A 22,673-nucleotide genomic window follows, 5' to 3' on the forward strand; every position below is an offset into this window, starting at 1 on the left:
AAATTATGTCATCGAACCTACATAACACGATTAATAGAGACTGTAATGTCTGGTACATTGAAAAAGACACCGTAAAATAAGCATAGCAATAGGAGAAAGCAAATGGAAGAAGAACCTCTCCAATGCGAGGTAACATGAGGCTTCAATTTCACATGAATGTATGAAATACAAAGTACAGGAGAACATTTACGAATAATAATGACCGAAAATAATAAATTATAGACAAATACGCTACTGTAGCTTCCCCGGAAACCTTAAAAAATGTGCGATTTAAGGCATATAAGAGTGTGGCATAAGTACATACAACAAAGTTAATAAAGGCATGTTTAGGGGCTAGTTTGTACAGTCTTGAATTCGATAATAACGTGCGCTGCATATTTGGACGGGGGACAGTGAAAAAGACAAACCATACCATCGTATGGTTTGTCTTTTTCACTGTCCGTGTCCCCCGTCCAAATATGCAGCGCACGTTATTATCGAATACATACAACAATGACAGCCACAGGATCAAGATAAAAATAAAAAACGTTGAACAAATATGAACAAACGTTGAACAAAAATATGAACAAATTAGAACAAACTCTGTGAAATCGATGCACACATGAGGAAGATAAGTGAAGAAAAGGAGTACTGCCGAAATAATGTTAGTGTGCCTCAGCTAACAACCCGGCCGAAAACCCGAAGGGGACTCTGAAAAATATGTTTCCCGGAGTGAAAGTTACATACACGCTGCAGTCTTTGAAGAGGAGAACGTGTGCTGCGTGCTCCAGCTGTGTTAAAAGGGTGGTTACGCCTTGTTGCCTTGCGGAACACAAAAACTGATTGATGCAAGGAGTTCACATGAAATAACACCATGAAGCAGTTTGTATAAGAGAAGAAGGTCTGAATGGGTTCGCCGGGATCTATAGAAAAACAGCTATCGGTAATCTGGGCGACACTCGACACTAAAGAAGACTGGATGACTTAGAGGGAAAACGATTCATAAATATTCTGAGCCGCTCTGTAAGTTGACAATTAGATCTATAGGTTCCATTCCACACGGCAGCAGCGTATTCTAGTTGGGGAATACAAAGTGCTCTGAATAGATTTATGAATGAATGAGGCGACCGGAGGTCTCGTGAGAACATTCATACAGGCGCCCCATCTACTTTTTTTTTTGTACGTCGGCATTCGTGAGATCCCCTTCTTGTGCTAGGGCATCAATTTGTCATCCAAACCGGGCAGGCTGGTTGGAGGTACTCGAAGGAGAGGGTGGAAGGTGGAAGAGGGTGCAGAAGAAATCCAATCTTCAAAAATTAACCGAGGATGGTGGAAGGCGTGAAGATCGTAGAAAGGAGGGTATGGAGAAACATGTGCAACCCGTCGCGGTGGCTCAGTGGCTAAGGCGTCGCCCTGATGAGCACGAGGTCGCGGGTTCGATTCCCGTTAGCGACGGCCGCTTTTCTGATGGAGGCGGAAAGCAAAAACGTCCGTATGTCCGAGATTTCGGCGCGCGTTAAAGATCCCCAGGTGGTCAAAATTACTCTGTAGCCCTCTACAACGGCGCGCCTCATCGCCTGCGTTGCGTCGGCGTGTTAAACAGAACAATCAATCAAATCAATAAATCTGGATACGTGTGCAGTTCATCAACACACATCTGTCACACAACCAAAAGAGGGGTAAGAGTATCACCTTGACAGCCACCGAAGATGGCTTCTGTTTGGAATTTCTTGATGCATAAGCATTTGTACGTGCAATCAAATAGGAAATTGCTGACCTGTAACAACTGATGTTTCATAGTTTCATCACTTAAGAAGATATTTCAGTTGAGCCTCGCTGTAGCGAAGCAGTAAATTAGTTCGTTATATCCGGTATTTGTTGTAACCGTAGCGGTAAAAATCGGCTCTAATAAATCTGCAATCTGGCTCGCGCAACAATCCTATAGATTAAAACGCATTGTTCTAGGCTTCGTACCCCCTATAAACGAGGTAATCCTTATCTGTCTCCTTGCGGCATTTCAAACTAAACATACCCGAACGTGAGAACGTGAAATTACAACGGAAGAAAGTTCGTTCGGCAAAATAGGCCTTCGTTCTCATTTACTTGAAGGAGGACGTGGCCTTCGCCTGGTGGCTTTTCACAGCCTGAGCGGAATGAAGTTTCTCACAGATTCCGCGCAATAAAAGGCCGTTTCTACTTCTCCAGTTTTTCAAGCTACTAAAAAATGGTTGTTTTGTCTCACTTTCTTTAGATTTTGCTCTTATTATGCTGGCTGTCGAGTTTTGAGCCTCGCGGAAACCAAATATTCTTTGTTATAGCTGATATTGCGCAGCTTTCGATGTTTCGGTTTCGTTATAAAAAGAACAGGTGTCATTGAAATGAAGTGTAACCAAACAAACTTCGAATTTAGTTCGCTATGTCCAATAATTCGCTATATCAGTGTTCACTATAACGAAGATCAACTGTATCCAACGCAGAAATTTAGTCTAGTTGGTGATACGACTTCGACATGGTAAAAAGCGCACTAGACGGGGACAGAAGAAGAGACACGGGACGAGCGCTAAACTTCAACTGGGGCTTTATTGCCAAGAAAGGTAACATACACACAAATGCGGAGAAACGCTATAAAATATACGTAAGGCGCAGCTTTCACAGACAATGGGATTGAAGCTGTAGATAAGCTTTTGTGTGCAAAGCCAGAGACTGAGCGCTCACAGACAGAGCGCTCACGCTCCCCGTCTCTGGCTTTTAAATGCAGAGCATTTCTTTAACTCACGATGTCACCCGGCGTTGTCGGCGTTGGCGTGCCTCGGCGTCCGCAACAGCCGTTCCAGGTGCGCCCTCTCCCCCACTCCTCCTCTCCCGCATCACGCTACCCTCCTCGCTCTCAACAACAGGTCCGCACCCCTCCCCCTACACTATATAAAAAAATAATACTTACCGGCGCCTGGTTTCGATCCCACGACCCTGCGGGCGGAACGCAAGGTACATGGTGCTCTACCCACTGCGCCACAAAGCCGACACAGAATGGAAGGCTACGAACGCGCCTTATATCCTTGACTCATTCAAACTACGTCAAGAAGCTGCTGATACAACGCATTCACTACCTGTGGGGCGGAACGCGAGGTACATGGTGCTCTTCCCACTGCGCCACAAAACCGACACAGAATGAAAGGCTACGAACGCGCCTTATATCCTGGACTCATTCAAACTACATCAAGAAGCTGCTGATACAACGCATTCACTACCTGTGGGCGGAACGCGAGGTACATGGTGCTGTTCCCACTACGCCACAAAACCGACACAGAATGAAAGGCTACGAACGCACCTTATATCCTTGACTCATTCAAACTATGTCAAGAAGCTGCTGATACAACGCATTCACTACCACCAACTCCCCAAACACTAAACGTTAACGCAATACACCCACCCCCTATGCGACGCATTGACTCGAGTCCCCCTCGCGGGGAGATGGGCCCTTTTTAAAATTCAATTCAATTATTATTCAGTGATGTATACATATTTACATATGGGTTGTAATACAGACGGAGGTCCCAAGGCCGAAGCCGTACGCGGGACCTACGATGACGATACACAAAATATTACGAGCGACGTAAAAAAAACAAACTATACAGCACTATTGAACAATAAAGAACTACCTCTATACAGAACTATTGAACAATACATAACTCCGTATTCAGACACAAACTATAAAACTAAATAGAACTCCAGCTACAGTAATAACAAGTAGAAGGTTTAAAGCAAAATATAAGCAACTGGATACAATCAAGAGTTGGAACATTAATATACCACAAGAAATTTAAATGTCAAGCAGGTAGTTCCTAAGTACAGTATTGAACTTATAAAAAGAATTTGTTTTAATATTGCTGGGTAAGGAATTCCAAAAAGATATCGCTGAAAACTATTGTATGCTTACCATAATTAGTTCGAATGTTAGGAAGCAAGAAATTGTTTTGACTCTCTGTCTTTCCACACAAAAGAAAAAGCCTATCTACAGCTTCAATCACATTATCTGTGAAAGCTGCGCCTTACGTATCTTTTTTAGCATTTCTGAGAATTAATGTGTATGTTGCCTTTCTTGTCAATAAAGCCTGAGTTGATGTTTAGCGCTTATCCCGTGTCACTGTTTTTCTTCTGCCCCCGTCTAGTGCGCTTTTTACCATGTCGAAGTCGACTGTATCAGCAATCAGCATTAAGTGTGTCTCTGAAGTATTTCTGGTGCCGGGTCAAATTTAGTATAGCAAAGAAGCCAGCGAAAGCGGCTTCCAGCGTACCGAAATACAGCCACAACTGAGTTAACCTATTCATAACGTACTCGCGAAAAACAAACACTGTCGCATCCAAGCCGGTCACGTATTTGTGCCGAACTGCACGCATAGCGGAGCATGACACATTTCGCCGGCCGTGCAGGCAGAACGGAGTCACATCGCCGCTCCTCAAATGCACCGGCAGCCAGCCGGATGCCAGCCAGATAGCGAGGGAAATGTTAGAACAGGGAGTTTCACCGGCGCGGCGCGCCGCCGCGCTTCGCTTCCTTTTGTTTGCCCCAGACGGAAGTGACGCGCGGTCACCCACTTCCGGTCTAGGCCTAACGGCGGGGTCTGTTTCGAGGAGATACGCGCGGCTCGCCGTAGAGGCCTACACCTGCCGTTCGTGGGCTGTTTTGCTTGTTTGAATTTCCCGCCTGTTTTTATTCAACAGCTACGGACAGTGATTCAAGTGTTGTTACTCGTGTGCCTGTGTGAGTGCGTGTTTTTAGTGGGTGCTGCTGGAGGCTGACGTTTGTGCTAATATCTTCGATCCTGTCATTTGAACCTTAACGCAGCTTGCACTGTAGTTGACCCTGGCGACTGTGTGGCAGTAGAAAAATCTACTTGAGGTCAGCTAGCAGCTCAAGGACAGCAGCACAAGGACAGCTTGGCGCAAGGATTCTTGTGACTGGGAGGAAGCGAAGCAGTGGATATCCTTCCTCTTGTGATGGATTTCAAAGTTACAAGACAACTGACATTGTTGATCTCCGCAGTTTTGTGCCATGGACTATCGGTACTTTCTAATCAGTCTTCAGCAGTATAAGTTACTTTTTTTGCAGTTTTGTGCAGTACGCACCCCGAGCTACTTTTTAAGCGGTTTTGTGCGGTCCAAACTCCGACCTACTTTTTAAGCGGTTTTGTGCGGTCCAAACTCCGAAGTATTTTGGAGCAGTTTTATGTAGTACAAACCCCGCGGTACTTTTTGAATAGCTCTGTTCAGCGGAAATTCCGAGGTACTTTTTGAGCAGTCCTGTGCAGTGCGAACTCTGAGCTACTTTTTGAGCAGTTTTGTGCAGTACAAACCCCGCGGTACTTTTTGAGTAGTTCTGTTCAGCAGAAATTACGAGGTACTTTTTGAGCAGTTTTGTGCAGTGCAAACTCCGAGGTACTTTTTGAGCAGTTTTGTGCAGTAACAAACCCTAGAGCTACTTTTTGAGTAATTTTGTGCGGTACGAACTCCGAGGTACTTTTTGAGCTGTTTTGTGCAGTACTAATTACTTGGTATTTCTCGAGCAGTTCTGTGCAAGAAAAACTCAGAGCTACTTTTCCAAGGGTTTTGTGCAATAGAAACTCCAAGGTGCTTTTTGGGCAGTTTGTGCAGTAGAAACTCAAAGTTGCTTTTCTTTTTTGTTGCATGAACACGCATGATTTAGGCTTAGCTAAATGATATCTGTTCATTATGCTTGTCCAATTTCCGTCACTCCTTGGAGCATTCATTCTCTCACATAGTTGACTCTAATGTTCGGCAGTCGCATAAGATATTGATCCTTACGTTACCCGTGGTTGGGAGAGTCGCAAAGCCTGAATGGAGATGTTTGTGCCTTGCGTTGTTTAATTCAATCCAAACATCTTTGCTTAATAGAGGATACGTGATGCGGCTAGTCAAGTCCGTTGTTGATTGGCAGCATCGGGTGTAGATGACAGCTTCGGAATCGGTGGTTTAGCAAAGCTTTGCTTCAATGCAAACTCTCCGTAAACTCTTGAGCCCTGGTTACATCCAATGCATTGCGTATGTTTGCATTAGTGCTTTTTCAAGCAGTCTTGGCCATTGTCAAAAAAAGAACTTAGGCTATGTGCGAACCTAAGCGAACGTTCCAGGGTTCTTACAGTTTTAAAACCACTGTGGAAACACCATAATTCAGCAAGGGTGATCAAGGCGAGCGCAGAATCCTAAAGGCACGCAGCTGAAGAAGCGCAAAGTAACCAGGTAACGTCCATGAGTAGATAATTTGTGTAGACAGATTTGTGGACATGGCTTGAACTTCTGACTTACCTCAATCGCACCGTTATTGACTGTCGCCTTTCCATTTTTTTATGTTTTTGTACATCGGCCATCATATTTGCCCTTTTATTTGTCATAGCTCGGTTCATACTAACAACAAAAAAGTTCATTTTCGTTTCTCTCTTACCCTTTTTTTTTTAACTGGCTAACTGTTTAAGGAGCATTGTCCGTCATTCAAACAAAGTCTTCGTCACGCCGGCACATCTAAGTTCGCTTTCCCTGCCAACTACGCTCCGCAGCTAATTAACGAAGCCGCAAAAGCAACCGCAAAAAACACGCAAGAGCAGTGATTTTGGACCAAGCAGATTTGCCGATACTCATATTAAAAAAGAACGGGAGAGGCTCCGCATAGGGAAAATTGAACGGTTCAATAACTGGGAAAGAGTTGAATAACTAGGCATTTTGGTCGCGGGAGAGCAGTGACAACGCTCTGTCGCGGCGCACGGGAGTGACGCGACTCCGTTGCTCGAAGTTCACCTTCCGTACAAGCGAATCTCAGTTGCGATTCGCGAGCATGAACACTCGCGCCGCGTCGGTGCGTCGTGACGGCTGCGGCATATTGGTGCGCCAGGTGGAATATAACTTACGCTGTCCCAGTCATTTTCCACGCACGCATCGGGCGTAAGTTGTGGAAGTGTCTGTGACGAATGGCCACGAGAGTGATTGGCCATGAAAGTGAGCCAGCAGAAAGACAACGACGATGACAAAGAAGAGGAATTTTCCTTCTCCTCCTCCTCCTCCTCCTCCTCCTCCTTCTTCTTCTTCTTCTTCTTCTTCTTCTTCTTCTTCTTCTTCTTCTTCGTCTTTCTTTCTTTCTTTCTCTATTTATTTTGTTTCAATTTTGACTAATTTCCAATCTCGATTCCTCAAAAACAAGAAGAAAAAGCTTCCAAAATTTTCTAACTTTCCTTGAATCATCCACCTAGGCAGCAATCTCATTCGAATTAGCAACTGATGTTTGGCCGATCCCCTGATTGGGTATGCGCCATTTTGTGAAGGAACAACAACAACAACAACAACAACCGGGCGTAAGTGATCGCGGCAACGGCTGGAAGCGAAGCGGCGGAACAGGGCGCAGTCCGTGGGAACTACCCCGTGAGACGCCTGGGCCACCCTGGACGGGACCGCGCTACCCTCCGCCAAGGCTCGAGAGCTCGTCTGGGCGCCGTCATTGAGGTGCTGGTGCGCCGACTGCTGACGCGCCATTCCGGCTGTTGGGCGCTGCCGTTCCTGCTGTTGCAGCGCCTAGAAACGCGGCGTGATCGATTGAGAGTGAGCAGACTGGCCTATTAGGCATTGCTCTCGGACCTTGTGAACTCCGAGGTTACTTTGTGTATCTTTGAACTGTAGACTGTGTGTACGTGTGACCGAAACCCATCCTCTGTTACGTCCCGACCTCTACTATGCTCACGTCCTGTGCTTGTCCTCCGTCCTTTTAAATATAGTCTTCGATGTGTTAAACAGTGTTCGTCTACTGCCTGCCTGCGTGGTCCTTGGCCCATTCATAACAGTGTCTTCTTCCCCGCAGGCCGCCAGTGTTTGTTCTTGCCTCCGCTGATCGGCACGACTGAGTTCTACGAAGACCCCGAACGGGATGACTACACAACGTTCTCTGCTGCGACTATAGGCGCGAGATGCGTCGCTTAAGAAACAGCAAGACAGTGTTCTTCAAAACGGTGATTCCATGCGCAGTGCTTTGTGCAGTGATCTACTTTGTGCTGAACGCCCGCGGAGCGTCTGAATCAGCGGAAGGCGTGCACTCCGCCTACAACGTGGCAAGAACGAGTAAGACATTTCGCATTCTCATCTGGCACAGCTTCGGGAAGGACTTCTTCGACCGCATCTTCGCGGACGACGTCGTCTCCAGGTGCTCTTTCCCTTGCAAGTTCACCCAAGACCGGAAGCAGCTAGACCAGAGCCACGTCGTCGTCTTGCAGACGTTCTTCAACACGTTCTGGAAAAGCCTGCCACCTCGTCGAAGGCCAAACCAGGCCTGGTTGCTGTACGCCATGGAGCCTCCACACAGGCTGCCCACGAACGCTTCGAAGCTGGACACGCTCGGAATCAACTGGACCTTGTCGTACAGATTCGACGCCGACGTTGTGCACCGGCACAGCTTCAAAACGGTGCGAAGACGAAGTAGCCAGCTCATCCCAGCGCCTGAACCGAAGCCAAAGCCGGTGGCCTGGATCGTGTCCAACTGCAAGAGCTTCAGCCGTCGGGAGCAGTACGTGGAGGAACTCCAGAAGACAGTTCCCGTTGACATCTACGGAAAATGCGGGCACCATCGCTGCCGTGAGGGACGCTTTGGTTGCTACAAGGAAATCGCTGGAAATTACTCCTTCTACCTGGCCTTCGAGAACTCCATATGCAAGGATTACAGCACGGAGAAGCTTTTTCATCCGCTCCTTAACGACATGGTCCCCGTCGTGATGGGAGGAGTAAATTATTCCGCGGTGGCGCCACCGGGTTCCTACATCGATTTCTCGGCCTTCAGGACGCCTAGAGAGTTGGGGGAGTACCTCCTAGAAGTGCAGCGGAGCCCGGAATCGTACAAGAAGTACTTCCGATGGAAGAGTGAATACGCGATCGAAAGACCCGTTTTTAGCTGTGTCATGTGTGAACAAATTCACGGGCTGTTTTCGGCGCCCGTGAAGCGGCCTCCCCGAAGCTTGTACAAGTTCCTCTGGGAGGACGCCAAGTGCACGACCTGGAAAGGCATGCTCAAAAGGAAGTGGTCACGTGGGGGAGGTGCGCCGTGAAAGGGTGTGCTGGTCATCGAAAGAGCGTGCTTGTGGTTTGCGGCTCTGGGATTCTGAACCGCTAGATAATACCGTTACCGTGCTGTATAATTCTGTGGAACTTTTTTTTTTCACAGTGTGGAGTGAGGCAGTTGAGTCAAATAACTGGACAGTGCATGAGGAGACAACGTCAGTATACCTATACAAGCTGATCCTTATATTTAAGCTTGAAGTGATTTTTGAGGTTGATATTTGTGTCATATCGTCTGGTAAGGTAGCATGGAAGATGAAGCAAAGGTCATTGACCTTCCCTTGAAGTTCTCCTTGTGAGATAAAAGCCGTAGTTTACCGAAACACAATTTTAAGGGCGCAGCCCTTTCGCGGCCTTCTCTGAGCTGAGCCGCGTTTTCGGCGTAACCGAGTGAACGAACAAGCGAACGATGAAAGAAAGCAAAGGAGGGGAGTGTTGCAAAATTGGGAGGGGAGGGCGGTTCGCCGTGGCGGCTCGAGCCAGCGCTCTCCGAAAGTGTGCGGTGGTGGCAGTATGCTGTGCCCGCACGAGGCGCTCGACGGCGTGACGCTCGGCGAAAATGTGAGGGGGGAGTGCGCGTGACTATGATGTGCGTTCGCTTAACACGCAGTCCACGGTCCCTTCCTGAGGCGCAGTTCGCGGCGCCGTGGCAGAGGCTCATCATCGCTGCCGTCGAGAGAACCCACAAGTGAGTGCTGCCTCAGCGCACTGCTGCTGCGCCTAGATATCGCACTGGGGAGTATCGTAATCGCCAGCCAATTTTTTATTTTTTTGACTTGGTCAGTGACTTGTGCTTCATCTTCTGAACTTACAAACGAAGGTGAACTCGACATGAATGCCATTTTCTGTTTGCTTACAAATTTAAACGATGACCATTGAAAATAACCATCGTAATGATTTTTCTTAAGTGACAAATGGTAACTAATGCAACCCACAAATATAAAAACCCAGTCGGTTACACCAGAGTAAACGATGCGGGTATCAAGAATACTTGGGTCCAGTTGCTTACTTCGGGAAAGAACAATTAGACTGCGAAAATTAGAAGTGGAACTGCTCCGGTACTGGAACGCAAAATTGAATACTCTGCGGCGTGCCATACCCTGTAGTAATTATGTGATACCATCTGGCAGCGTGAACAAAAGGCAAATGGTGGTAAGCCAGCGATAGAGAGAGTAGTGACAAGTTTTTATAGTTTTCGTACGCGGCCACCATTTTTGGTCACAAGGTGGAAACTGTCACAGGAAGACAGTCATCTCCTCGTCTTCCAGCGCACCTACACTCCCTTGGCTTCACGCACACTAAGTGTATAGATTTTATTTCTCTGATAAAATAAGAAGTTGTCTGATAAAAAGTTGTTCCGAAGCCTTCCACTTTCCTCCTCACTTGGAAGCATCTTTAAACCCACGTTGTCGTTAAAAATTGTACAAAGATTAGGCTGTCATCACCAGTGAGCGATGCGTCGCGATTGTCTCCACCGGAAAGATACGTCACGATACGCGGCGCGTAATCTGCTGTTAATCCCATTGTATCAAACATTTTTCCTCATTCTACTCGTGTGAGTTTAAATAAACACCAGTTCTGTGTCGTCCACATTCGAAGGGCGAAATGGAATTGAATTTTTCTTTTCTCTCCTTGGTTTTTGTGCTGTTTCACTCAAGCAACCACAACTCACTCAAGCACTTTATACTTAACGCCGTATGGTATACACTTGCGCCTTCTGCACGAATGTCTTCCAGTGGCTGGGTTTTAGTGCGATAGCATTAACCGATGGCGTCCTGCCATAAAATGTAATGCGTTTCCCCATAGACCGGTTGGTCGACAGAATAGCTCCGATAAGATCTCAGTACACACGGCGCGTGCGCGAAACCGGGTTTAAGTTGTGTCCAAGCGGTCACTTCAAAATGGCGAAAAAGGAAGACAGTGCCCACATCGATTATGAAGAAGGAGTACTTCATGAACTACGTACCGATATGCATTTAGATCGTTCATAGATGCGCTTGCTTAGTGCGCAAAAAATCGACGCATGGGTTCGTTCTTCGCCGGCGATTTGCGTCTTTGAAGGCTTGCACTTTTAACGAAGGTTTCTACGCCCTTTTCACGAATTTTTGATGTTAGAAAAGCTTTCACGCTTCTCTAAACTTTCTTTAGAAAGGGATGGCAAATTTTTTAACAGCGAAGCTGTTTAGCGAGTCGTATTTTTCGTCTGCACAGTTAAAAATACCAATAAATTGCCGAGCGCGCCCACGTGAGCGTGGGCCTCGAGGCGACCGCCCGGCAGTTAACAAAACCAAGAAAATTCCTAACGCTCGTGTATGCGTGCCTCGCGATGGCCTCCCAGCGTCCCCGGCGCACGTTTGTCAAGCCAAGCATACCCACTTAGGGAGATTGGCCAAGGTTGGAGAAAAAAAAGAAACAACAGCGTTCGTCGTAATCGCGGCAACACTTGCTCGGAAGGAGAAAGACATATCATAGCGTAAAATGTGGTGTCCAATGTGATGTCCTAGGTGATGTCCAATGATTATCACTTCCAAAAAAAAAAAAAGAAGAAGCTCACACTGATAGCAACAATGATGGAGTAAAGGTCGTTGCGGCAGCGAAGAAGCAAATCGGCTGCAATCGTGTACTTTAACTTCGTCATGGTTGTAAAGGTTGCGTAGAGCTCGCTACCTTCAAGTCTTACGTGTTAGTGTGAGCTTCCTTCATTTTTTTATACCCTCGCCGTGTCGGGAAACTTGTATCACGACGCGGAACGTCGGCCTGACAGTTGCTGCTGTACTAAAAAAATACTCGTACTCCAAAAGCAAAAAAAAGGCATAACGCTCGTTCGGTGTGTGTGTTCCCTTCTTCAGCGTTTGTGTTCGCGGCACCGAAACGTTTCGGAGGAACTCTTAACCTAGATACCCCTATTCGGCCTGTCACCACTTTCACTCGGGAGCCTTCGCGCTGACGTATACGTATCCGCGCGCTGTCAACTCCCGACCCTTCATTCTGCGCAGGCCCATCGGGGAGTCGTATACGGCAGCCGTGGGAGCAACGGTTTCTAACGACGGGGGAGCAAATGACGTCACAGCGACGATTCGCAGAACTAAGCGCACACCTTCCTTTCTCTTTGCCCCTTGTCAGGAGTTGTTTCGACACATGAGCGATCACAGTCGTCTTTGGCACGGAGGGCTTTGCTCTCACGCGACAAGGTTGCCGTAGTGGTTCCCCTACTGCTTTATCGTTTTATTTAGATTGGCGCCACGAAGACAATATGCAGCTTTGGCTCGTTAAAAACCCTGCTTTGTCCCTATAGCAATGATACCACTTTTAACGCAAAGTGCGGCAAATAATCGAGATATTTGTGAGAGAGAGAGAGAGAGAGAGAGAGAGAGAGAGAGAGAGAATGGAGCATCGTGGTGGTCGAGCTGTCACGACTCACTCGGTGGGGTAGGTTCGCCTCAGTCCTGTTACCCATGGGCCTTGGCTGCAGCCCTGGCACGGGTGACCAGAAAGATCTGGTCAGCGTAATGGGAGCTGGTCAGCAGGCCCTCCCACTGCTCTGGGGAAGGCCTGGGATTGGGGGTGAGCGGTGCGTGCTTTGAGAGACCGACATCATGTGGGTAGCATTAAGAGGGAAGAAGAAGTGATAGGTGATGGTGTATTGGGTAGGCGAAACAGCGTGGAGGATGGGTGCGTTGCAATGCAGTCGAACCTCGTCATAACGAACACGGATATAGCGAGTTATCGGCTGTAGCGAACTAAATACAAACTTTGGTTGGTCACGCTTTATTTCGATGACACTTATTCCTTTATAACGAAACTGAAACCGTGAGAGCCGTGCGCGATATCGGATATAACGAAGAAATATTTGCCCCAGAGTCTGAAGAGCTACTCAAAAAAAAAAAAAACTCCCGGCGTCCGAAACTGCAGTAGTATAAAGGCCCTTTTGTTCGTAACTACTGAGGAAAACTTCATCCTGCTCAGTGCTGTGAGTAGCCACCAGACAAAGATCACATCCCTCATCAAATAAATAAGGACGCAGCCGTGCTTCGTCAAGTGAACGTTGCTCTGTTGTAATTTCACGTGCTCGTGTTGCGGTTCATTGATGTCGAAATGCAACAAGGAGAAAGGTGACGGTAACCTTGTTTATACTGGATTAGAAGCCTAAAAATTCATTTTTGTATGATGTATTCTTGTGCGAGCCAGATTGCCCATTTGTTAGAGCCGATATTTCCTCTACTGCTACAACAAATATCGGATGTGACGAACTAATTTGCTGCCCCAATGCTACTTCGTTATAACGAGGTTCAACTGTAGGTGTTTGTTTGCAATCGACGCCAGATGACTGTTTCCTCCTTGGTTAGTTGAGGGTGAGGTTGAGGCAAGGTCAAGCGAAGGTTGCCACAATGGTGCAGGTTGTCGTGGTAGCGTGAGGGAATGGTGGGAGGGAGAGGAGGCTGAAAAAACAAATAAACCAATGGCGGCTTCCCAACCCCTTTCTGGCTACTTCGCTATGACGTCACAGAATCCTATACTTTCGATTGGCGGACGCCGACATAAGTTCCCACCAATGAACATTAGAGAGTTTTAGCACTCCGTATGCGCCGTCAGTTCCGTGGTTGCTGTGTTAACAGGGACCCGACTGCGCCTGCGCGCGCAGGCACGGCGAGGAGGGTGCACCCCACGGTAACGAATGCGCGGGCATGGCGAGTGCCGGCTGCGGAAGTAATCCCCCCTACCAAAACGAATGCGCAAATGGCCTGGCGGGTCCCGGTCAATACAATATCCACGAATGAGACGGAGCATACGGAGTGCTAGAACTCTCTATTACTCGGCGGTTGTAGCGGGGACTCCGGTTCTGTTGGAGCGTATACCACTTCAATTCGAACGTGCAGTTAACACACTGATATCTACCCGCCGCGGTGGCTCAGTGGCTAAGGCGTTGCGCTGCTGAGCACGAGGTCGCGGGTTCGATTCCCGGCCGCGGCGGTCGCTTTTCTGATGGAGGCGAAAAGCAAAAACGCCCGTGTGTACGAGATTTCGGCGCACGATAAAGATCCCCAGGTGGTCAAAATTAATCCGGAGCCCTCCACTACGGCGTGCCTCGTCGCCTGTGTTGCGTCGGCACGTTAAACCCTACAATCAATCAACACCCTGATGTCTATGCTATCAGCGCTGGATGGCCAACTTTACGTCACTCCTGGTCGTATTACGTCACTATAGCGGAACGTTTGAAAGTTTTCAAATGTTGCGTGCGTTTTATCGGTTGAAAAAAAAAAAGAAAGAAAGAAAAGAAGAGCCCCGGACCATCTCCACTAACGTGAAACCTGGGGAGGGGCGAAGCATGCAGTGTATAAGTGTATTAATGGCGCCTTGGCGCCTTTTGCCCACGGAGATGAAACCGTTTGGGGTAGAGGTATACAGCTTTGCTGCAGAAGTCTCTCGTCTTTGAAGCACGAAGCTCTCCAGCGCGAGGCGCCAATGAGTGTACCGGTGTTTTTGTAATACGCCTTACCAAGCACTCCAGCACGAAGCGTTAACGAGTGCTCGGCATTTTGTTGGTATTTTTTCCTGCGACGGCGAACTTACGGCTTGTACAAGAGCTCCGCTGTTGAAACGCCTTTTGTTGCTGGAATGGAGCCGAGTCAGTTATCAAAGGCCGGTCATTTCAAACTGAAGAAAGTTCCTTTAAAATAGTCTTTCTTGGGCTACTTAAACCCAGAAATTTTGGTCTGTCTGTCTGTCTGTCTGTCCGTCTGTCTGTCTGTGGCTCGATTCAGCCACCCGGCCAAAGCAAACCAATGCCTGCGCAATAGTCTTATATAGTCACAGCTAAATCTACCCGTCTATGTCCGGTGTAATGTTCATACTTGTCAACATTATTGAAGGAGAACAAGGCATTACGCAAATATGAGACAACAAATCAATACAGAAGTGATATTTGCAGTGTTCCTTTATAAAAGTTCAAACATGCTTGACTTTTGCGAAATTAAATACTTCATCAACTGCAGAAAAAGAATTCACTCCGCCGTCGCCTGCTGTCGCCAGCGCCACTATAGCTTCTCGTGCCATTTTAAGAAATCAACCGGCAACAGTTACGCAAGGTTCCACTAGATAGGTTCCACGTTCTGCTTGCAACGCACGTGGAGTAGGGAAGCGCGGTTCTATAAACGTTGAAGTAGGGCGCCTCGATTAACGCGCGTCTTCGCCGTACGGCAGCGTTCGCATCGAGACACCCGCTTTGGAGCAGTGGAACGCGGGAAATTTAAAATGATTTAAGCAAACATTTGGCGTCTTTACCTTGGGAGGAACGCGACGCAAGAGGAACAACATGAGAGGTGAGCGGTAAAGCCAAGGGAGGCATTTACTTCGCAAAAGCCGATAAAGACTATCGTCTTTTGACGGCATTTGCAACGAAAGGAGCAGATACGCGGCCATTTTTTTTCATGGCCCCTTTAAGAAACGAAAGATTTTTTTTTTCTTTTTTTTGAGGGGGGGGGGGGGTTCCTATCTAAACATGAAAATTTTGGCTCGCCTGTCTGCCTGTCTGTCAATTAATTCGACCACCCAGTCGAAGGGAAAGAGTACTTGAACATGAAGTACATATATGCCAGACCGTTCCAAACTATTGAAACTGCAGCCATGTGCCATACATGTCTATATTATACAGGGCAAATAAAAAAATACGGCATAATTAGGGCAATAAACAAGAACCTAACAGAGGGTACTACTGTGCACTGTTGTTTTAATTAAATGTATGCATTGCATTGGTCGTCATGACACCTTGCTAAGGTAAAAAAAAACGCGATGAAAATGCTGCCGAAGGCACGCGAGATAAAATCAAATACTAAAATAAATGTGTCGTCTAGAGCTGTTCCAAGGACAACATAAACAAAAGGTCCGGGGAGAGGGCGGGCGAGAAGTGAGAACGCGGGAAAATTGAATTGCGCCAACTTCCACTGCATTCATCATTGTAAGAACGAGATGAGAAGATCATAAGAGGTGGGAGAGGGGAGAGAGAAGGGGAAGTTATATGACAGGGACAGCGGTAAACTATCGTCTGTCGACATTGGCAGCCAAGGAAGCAGGTACGTGGCCAATTTTTTTTTCGTTCGTTTTTGCGTATTTCATTTTGAGCTGCGTATAGGCACTTATTAATTTAATCTTCGCTGCCCACTACGCACGCCGATTGACATAGGACCATCGGTACGCTGTCTGCTGATATTAATTTCACTCAGCATGCTCATCCTGCGGTCTCAACAAAGCCATTATCTCCTAGACTATATACGAGTGGAGTCTCCGAATTCCCCGATTGTCACAAAAGTACTCCCCTATGAGCGATAAAAAAAAACGATAAGCGAAGCTTTTAGTGGGTGAGTTAGCGCCTTGCGAGCGTTTTTGGCACAGTGCTTATACTGTGACGTTAGTGAAGCGTCAGTGGGGGCTAGTTGCACCACCATCTTGTGTTCCCGTCATTTCTTTTTGTTCCCGTCCTTTTTTTTTTATTGTTTAAGCGCTCTTGCGTTTTTAATACGCTGTTTTTGTTCTTTATCGTCGTAGGCGGCCTGACGTCAGGGCGTTGAACTCTCGATATCGTACTTGAGCGAGAGGCGGCATCTCAGACAGTCGCGGGAGGAGAGAACGGAAGACAATGACGCGACTGTCCGCTCTGCGAGCGAGTCCGCTCTGCGAGACAAAGCGCGGGAAATACGAAAATAACCAAAGCGGACACGTGATCGCATATGGGCGCGTGGGCCGCGAGCGGCTCGCAGCCATCCGTTCTGGGCGGATATCGCATATAGGATGTCGGGATAATGTATTCACGCAAGCGCGTTCGCTTCCGCGCAGGATATTACTGGCTTCGCTCGATAGTGCCTCCGTTGCATGACAACTAAATCGGTGTTGGTGGCTGCTGCTGCTGCTCTAACCCGACGCCTGACGAAACCCAGGAAAAACATAGTTCGGTGGTATTCTAGCTCCTCTACGAGAAGCCATGTGAGACCTGCCAGTGATGAGTGGACTTGAATGTTGTCACGTGGCGGTAGAACAAATGGGACGAATTATGGAGGATGTGAACGATACACAGTCCAGCGCGCTTATAACGAACACATCGGGAAACGGAAATCAGTTCGTTATACAGTCAAACCCGTTTATAGCGAATCGCAATATGCACCGCGATTAGTTCGATATATCCAATAGTTCGATATAGCCGAACCCGCCTATAACGAACTTATCGTTACAAGTTCGCAATCCGCGGGAGCCCCCTTCCCCCTCCTCAACTCCACCATCCCCGCATGCAAAAACGAACACAGTAAAGTAGCCGTTACCATACCCAAAATAATCCATTTAGTGCAAGTATTAAAGCTACTTTCCGCCTGAACTGCCTACTTTGCAAAGAAAAAAGCGGTGATTTTTGTTTTCACTTTCGTTTTGGCGGCTTCAACTAGCATAGCATTTTCTACACGAAACATTATTTGCACCAGTTCGAGTCCGCGTCCTCCAAAATCTAAGAAGCATTGGCGGAGCACATTGACTGCCGAAAGCGCTTCATTATAAGCGTCGGACGGCTTTCACTCGCGACATCATCGGGAATATGGAAGGGATCTTTTCACAGTTCACCGATGCTGCTGTCTTTGTCCGGACTCGCTGACTGCGCGGGTTCCGTCGTGAGTCCCGCGCGTCGGAAACAGTTACGGAAAGTGTCGGGCGTTATGTGGCTCCTGCGAGACGCAATGTCTAAGTCGCAACTCTTGCTCCATTGTCGCGGGCAATACACATCTCAATCGCCGTTCCAAGACCATGCATTTCGGCGGCCATTCTAGGCGCGCAGAGTTCGATATATCGGATGTGAACTTCGTTATAAGGAATATGTTTCCCGTGTATTTCCGTAACTGAATTATTTTTGTTCGATATATAGCATAATTCGCTCTATCCGGGTTCGTTATAGCAGGGTTTGACTGCATCCGTTTTTCGCTATATCTGGGCATAAAATTCATGTATACGGGAAACGAAGATTTGTTCGTTATAGCCGCGATTTTGATACAACCGGGTTCGCTATAAGCGGGCTACACTGTATTTACAGTATGTAGAAAGCAGCCAAGAGGGAGCTCGTGCAGGCTGCCCGCCAACCACCCCCGCGTCGTCGTTAATGGTGGGCCATGGCACCATGGAGTACCACCAATTGTCCACCCATGCTCCGCAACAATATGAACGATATACTTTTACGTGAACTTGCGAATTCCTGAGGTGTTTTATCCTCCTCAATTCCCTCCACTCCCTCCACAGGGTGTCTGTGCCTTCTTTCGGTTAATTTTGATTGATTGATTGATTGATTGATTGATTGATTGATTGATTGATTGATTGATTGATTGATTGATTGATTGATTGATTGATTGATTGATTGATTGATTGATTGATTGATTGATTGACGCAACGCATGCGGTGAGGCGCGCCGTAGTTGAGGGCTCCGGATTAATTTTGACCACCTGGGGATCTTTAACGTGCGCCGAAATCCCGTACACACGGGCGTTCTTTCTTTTCGCCTCCATCAGAAAAGCGGCCGCCGCGGCCAGGAACCGAACCCGCGCCCTCGTGCTCAGCAGCACAACGGCTTAGCCACTTCTCTCGATTAATAAAGTTATTACTGCGTCAATGCTAAGAAGGCTATAGCCTTCCTAGGAGTAAACCAGCGAGAAAAAAAGGAAGCTTGGTAGTTCCTGACAAAGCGTATTTGCCTCTACAAAAAAAAAAAAATTATATATATCCCTTACGTTCGAATAATATTATTTGCCCTCTAAACGGACAATCCTCTAATCTTTAGTGTCCTCTAACCGGAATGACTTCTTGCTTTATTAACATCATGGAAGATCCCGCGTTTTGTATCTTCGTGGCTTTTTGTTCGACCGCCAGCTATGCCTTGTTTGCTGAGAAATAAATAAAGATGGTACTTCTCTCTCCCGTTTTCCTCAGGGAAACGCCATCCCTAGAAATGGCATAGGAATCATCTTAAGGAAACGTCGCCCCTAGGAATGGCAATAGGAATCAACTTAGGGAAACGTCGTCCCTATGAACGTAGGTAGGAATTGTTATGGGGAAACTTCGTCTCTAGTAATGACAATACGAATCATCTTAGGGAAACGTCGTCCTTAGGAATGACAACAGGGATCATCGGGAGATAGAGAGGGACTGAGAAAGCGGAGGGGAAATCTAGGGAAAGAAGGATCGGAGGGGAGGTGCAGATAAGGGGACGGGAATGGTGAGATTGATTCAGGTGTTGTAGAGACAGGTGAGAGAGAGAGAGAGAGAGAGAGAGAGAGAGAGACAGGTGAGAGAGAGAGAGAGAGAGAGAGAGAGAGAGACAGGTGAGAGAGAGAGAGAGAGAGAGAGAGAGAGAGAGAGAGAGAGAGAGAGAGAGAGAGAGAGAGAGAGAGAGAGAGAGAGAGAGAGAGAGGGGGGGGGGGGCAAATCTCAGGAGGGATAGAGGCGGAAAGTGGGAAGGGCAGAAGAGGTAAAGAGAGCTGTTTTTATAAGGCAGGGCGACCGCAAAGCTACCATCTTCTGACGTCATCTGCAGCTACGCGAGCAGGTACGCGGCCAATTTTAGACGCGTAGGCATTTCGATGCGGACTCAAGAATAAAACCCGTCCGTGCGTCTGTAACGCCTGATGTGTCAAACTCTCGCCGGATACGAAAATTTTATCAATAAAATTACCTATGGGCGTCATGTTTGAATATCAATACCGCTTACATTGCGTCTAAAATGGCTTTGCAGCAATGCGTGTCTGTTCAGCAGCGAAGCCGACTTTCATGAAGATTGGTGCTCAGGGTTTTATGGAAACATTTATTAAAACGTCCAAGGGCCTGCGTACTTTGATATTATTATACTTATATTACACCTTGAAAAATTCCCACCCAGAAATGTAATTGCGTAGTAGTGAAGACGACTTTAAAGGGAGTCGGTGTATAGCAGAGTGGCTTACGCATTCGCCCCGCAATATTTTTGTTTCTGCTTTCTTAACACGTACGCCGCAGGAAAAAGCTAGGTCATGATTCCATCCAGGCTCGCTTTGCGTCGTTTCTTTTTGCGTCGTTTCTTCTTCCCCCCTGAATGCGACGAGAGAGGAAAGGAAACCGCTTTACATACCGTCGTCCGTTTAGAACGTGCCTGCGTCAAACGCGTTTCGCGGCACGTCGCCTGTAGCTCGGGTCGTCTCGCCTTCGAGACGAAAAACACGGCAGCGTAACTCAACCCGAGCGTTTATGCAAATTTTAACCGTCGGCCTCAAAGTCTTCTTCGCGTGGGCTCCGCAGCCACCGTCGGGGACTGTCTTTTTGAAAGCGGCAAGACACGAGACGTAATTAAAGGCGCTAGCGGAAGCGAAAGGAGAGCTATCTCGACTAGAAACAAGAGTGCACCTGTCCTGAGAAAAGCGTCTACTAGGCGAAGCGGAACCGAGACCAAATGACTGAAAAGAGAAGCATAAGCGTAGAAGCAATAACAATGTCAAGGCCGGCGACGCCAGACTATAGTGAGGCGGTGAGATTCGCTTCAAGGCGTATCCTCTTTTTGTCTGCGTTGTAAGGCTCGCCACGTAACCGCAACACTCTCTAGACCAAAAAGCGTGCTTGTAGTCTCATCAACGAGACTGATATCAGGGTTTTCATTTGTTTTTGCTTGTTTGTTTTGTTTTGTATTTTGTTTTAAGCTCGTGCTCCGTTTCAGGACGGCCGCATGCTTTGCAAGAGTACTTGTGCTCCCGCAACCCCTTCTATCCTTGTCTACGGGGTACGTAGTCTTAGTTGCCCGTTATTTTACGCGAGGTCTTTCTTGGTTTGGTGTTCTTCCCTTTCTTTGCATTTTATTCAGCGTTTACCTTTACGGTATTCTTTTCAAATTATGTTTCTGTTCAAACTTTACCCGCCGCGGTGGCTCAGTGGCTAAGGCGTTCTGAGCACGAGGTCGCGGGTTCGATTCCCGGCCGCGGCGGTCGCTTTTCTGATGGAGGCGAAAAGCAAAAATGCCCGTGTGTACGAGATTTCGGCGCACGTTAAAGATCCCCAGGTGGTCAAAATTAATCCGGAGCCCTCCACTACGGCGCGCCTCATCGCCTTAGTTGCGTCAGCGCGTTAAACCCCCACAATCAATCAATCTGTTCAAACTTTGCTTGATACGTTTCCTTGAATCTCCTTTTCTACGTTTTTTGTTTGCCCTGGGCTGGGGAGTAACCACTGCTTAATAAATTTCAACAGCGAAGCTGTTGTTGCTGGCCGTAATGTGCGCGGAATCATCAGGTAATTGTGTCATAGTTACTCCTCTCGTTTACCTCACAGGTGAGCACGCCCTTTACGAGGAGCGCCCGGCGTCGTCCAGGCTTGCGCGTGGCGCTTGCAAAAAAAATACCAAGAAAACAGGTCATGCGCATCTGCGCCTCAAGGGGGGAAGCACAAGACAGCTAGATATTCGCACTAAAGACGCCAAGTTCGCGAAGACAGTTGTTGCCGGTTCTAGCGCGAGCTGACGCGTTCCAATTTGGGAGAAATGCGGAAGCCTGCGGACGAAACGACCCGGGCCCGCCAGTCATGCGTGAGGAAAACGACGGTAAAGATGGATATGACGATGACTACTACTACCACAGTGAAAAGCGACGACGGAACGTGTAAATAAACAATTCCAAACCTAATGCGATGCGTGGTGTGTCCTTCAGTGCTTACATAGAAATAAATCCTTCAGCTTGACTATGCTTCAAGCCTTGGTCAACTTAGTCCAAGCTTCGCCATTTTTTCTTAATATCTCCATTATTAACAGCGGAGCCTTTTTGCAAGCCGTAAGTTCGTCCTTGGCGGAAAAAAAAATACCAAGAAATGTCCCAGCGCTCGTCAGCGCGTGCCTCGTGTAGACCGCTGAGCCCCGGCTCGCACAGTGGCTCTAGAAAAAAAATTGGGCCCATCTCCCCGCGAGGGGGACTCGAGTAAATGCGTCGCATAGGGGGTGGGTGTATTGCGTTAACGTTTAGTGTTTGGGGAGTTTGTGGTAGTGAATGCGTTGTATCAGCAGCTTCTTGACGTATAGTTTGAATGAGTCAAGGATATAAGGCGCGTTCGTAGCCTTTCATTCTGTGTCGGCTTTGTGGCGCAGTGGGTAGAGCACCATGTACCTTGCGTTCCGCCCGCAGGGTCGTGGGATCGAAACCAGGCGCCGGTACGTATTATTTTTTTTATATAGTGTAGGGGGAGGGGTGCGGACTACTACGGACAACTAGAACGGGTGACATCGTGAGTTAAAGAAATGCTCTGCATTAAAAAAAAAATAACTCCAGCGTTTGCCGTAATCGTGGCCAACTTTTTCGGAACCAGAAAGACGCGTCATAGCGCACGCCCCTTGTTCGTGCATCCTGGTGTCGCCGTGCGCGTGCGCTCACACCCTGCTCGGGAAAGCTCACCGCGGCCACCGCATATCTCCTGAAGCCATTACATCCAATACGTCGTCTTCTTCTTCGTGTATGACAACGAGTGCTGGCACCACATTATGTAAATAAACATGATACTAAAACTAGGAGTCTGTGAAGGCTGACCTACAACAACTTCGCCATTCAAGTCTTGCGCGTGAG

General features: G+C 47.6%; 1 protein-coding gene across 3 annotated transcripts; it reads left to right on the forward strand.

Moving 5' to 3' along the window:
* Window positions 1–4,551: 4,551 nt before the first annotated feature.
* On the forward strand, window positions 4,552–21,714 carry LOC144143517 (alpha-(1,3)-fucosyltransferase C-like). 3 transcript variants are annotated; one of them, XR_013317106.1, is made up of 3 exons: window positions 7,629–9,772; window positions 20,789–20,851; window positions 21,397–21,714. XR_013317106.1 is itself a non-coding variant. In XM_077675296.1 (2 exons), exon 2 carries the CDS (start codon window positions 7,947–7,949, stop codon window positions 9,072–9,074), a length of 1,128 nt encoding a protein of 375 aa, XP_077531422.1. In that variant the 5' UTR covers window positions 4,552–7,584; window positions 7,841–7,946; the 3' UTR covers window positions 9,075–10,711. The 3 variants fall into 3 exon arrangements, 1 of the variants encoding a protein (XP_077531422.1); XM_077675296.1 differs by lacking the exons at window positions 20,789–20,851; window positions 21,397–21,714 and adding an exon at window positions 4,552–7,584 and having other exon boundaries at window positions 7,841–10,711; XR_013317107.1 differs by lacking the exon at window positions 20,789–20,851.
* Window positions 21,715–22,673: the final 959 nt, after the last annotated feature.

This window comes from Haemaphysalis longicornis, unplaced genomic scaffold (assembly GCF_048455015.1).
Source record: "Haemaphysalis longicornis isolate Haplotype H1 unplaced genomic scaffold, Haemaphysalis longicornis Haplotype H1 scaffold_6, whole genome shotgun sequence".
NCBI classification, from domain to species: Eukaryota; Metazoa; Arthropoda; class Arachnida; order Ixodida; family Ixodidae; genus Haemaphysalis; species Haemaphysalis longicornis.

What these genes read in the sequence shown, in the direction of transcription:
- LOC144143517 (XM_077675296.1), top strand. Translation starts at nt 7,947, where the DNA reads ATGCGTCGCTTAAGAAACAGCAAGACAGTGTTCTTCAAAACGGTGATT.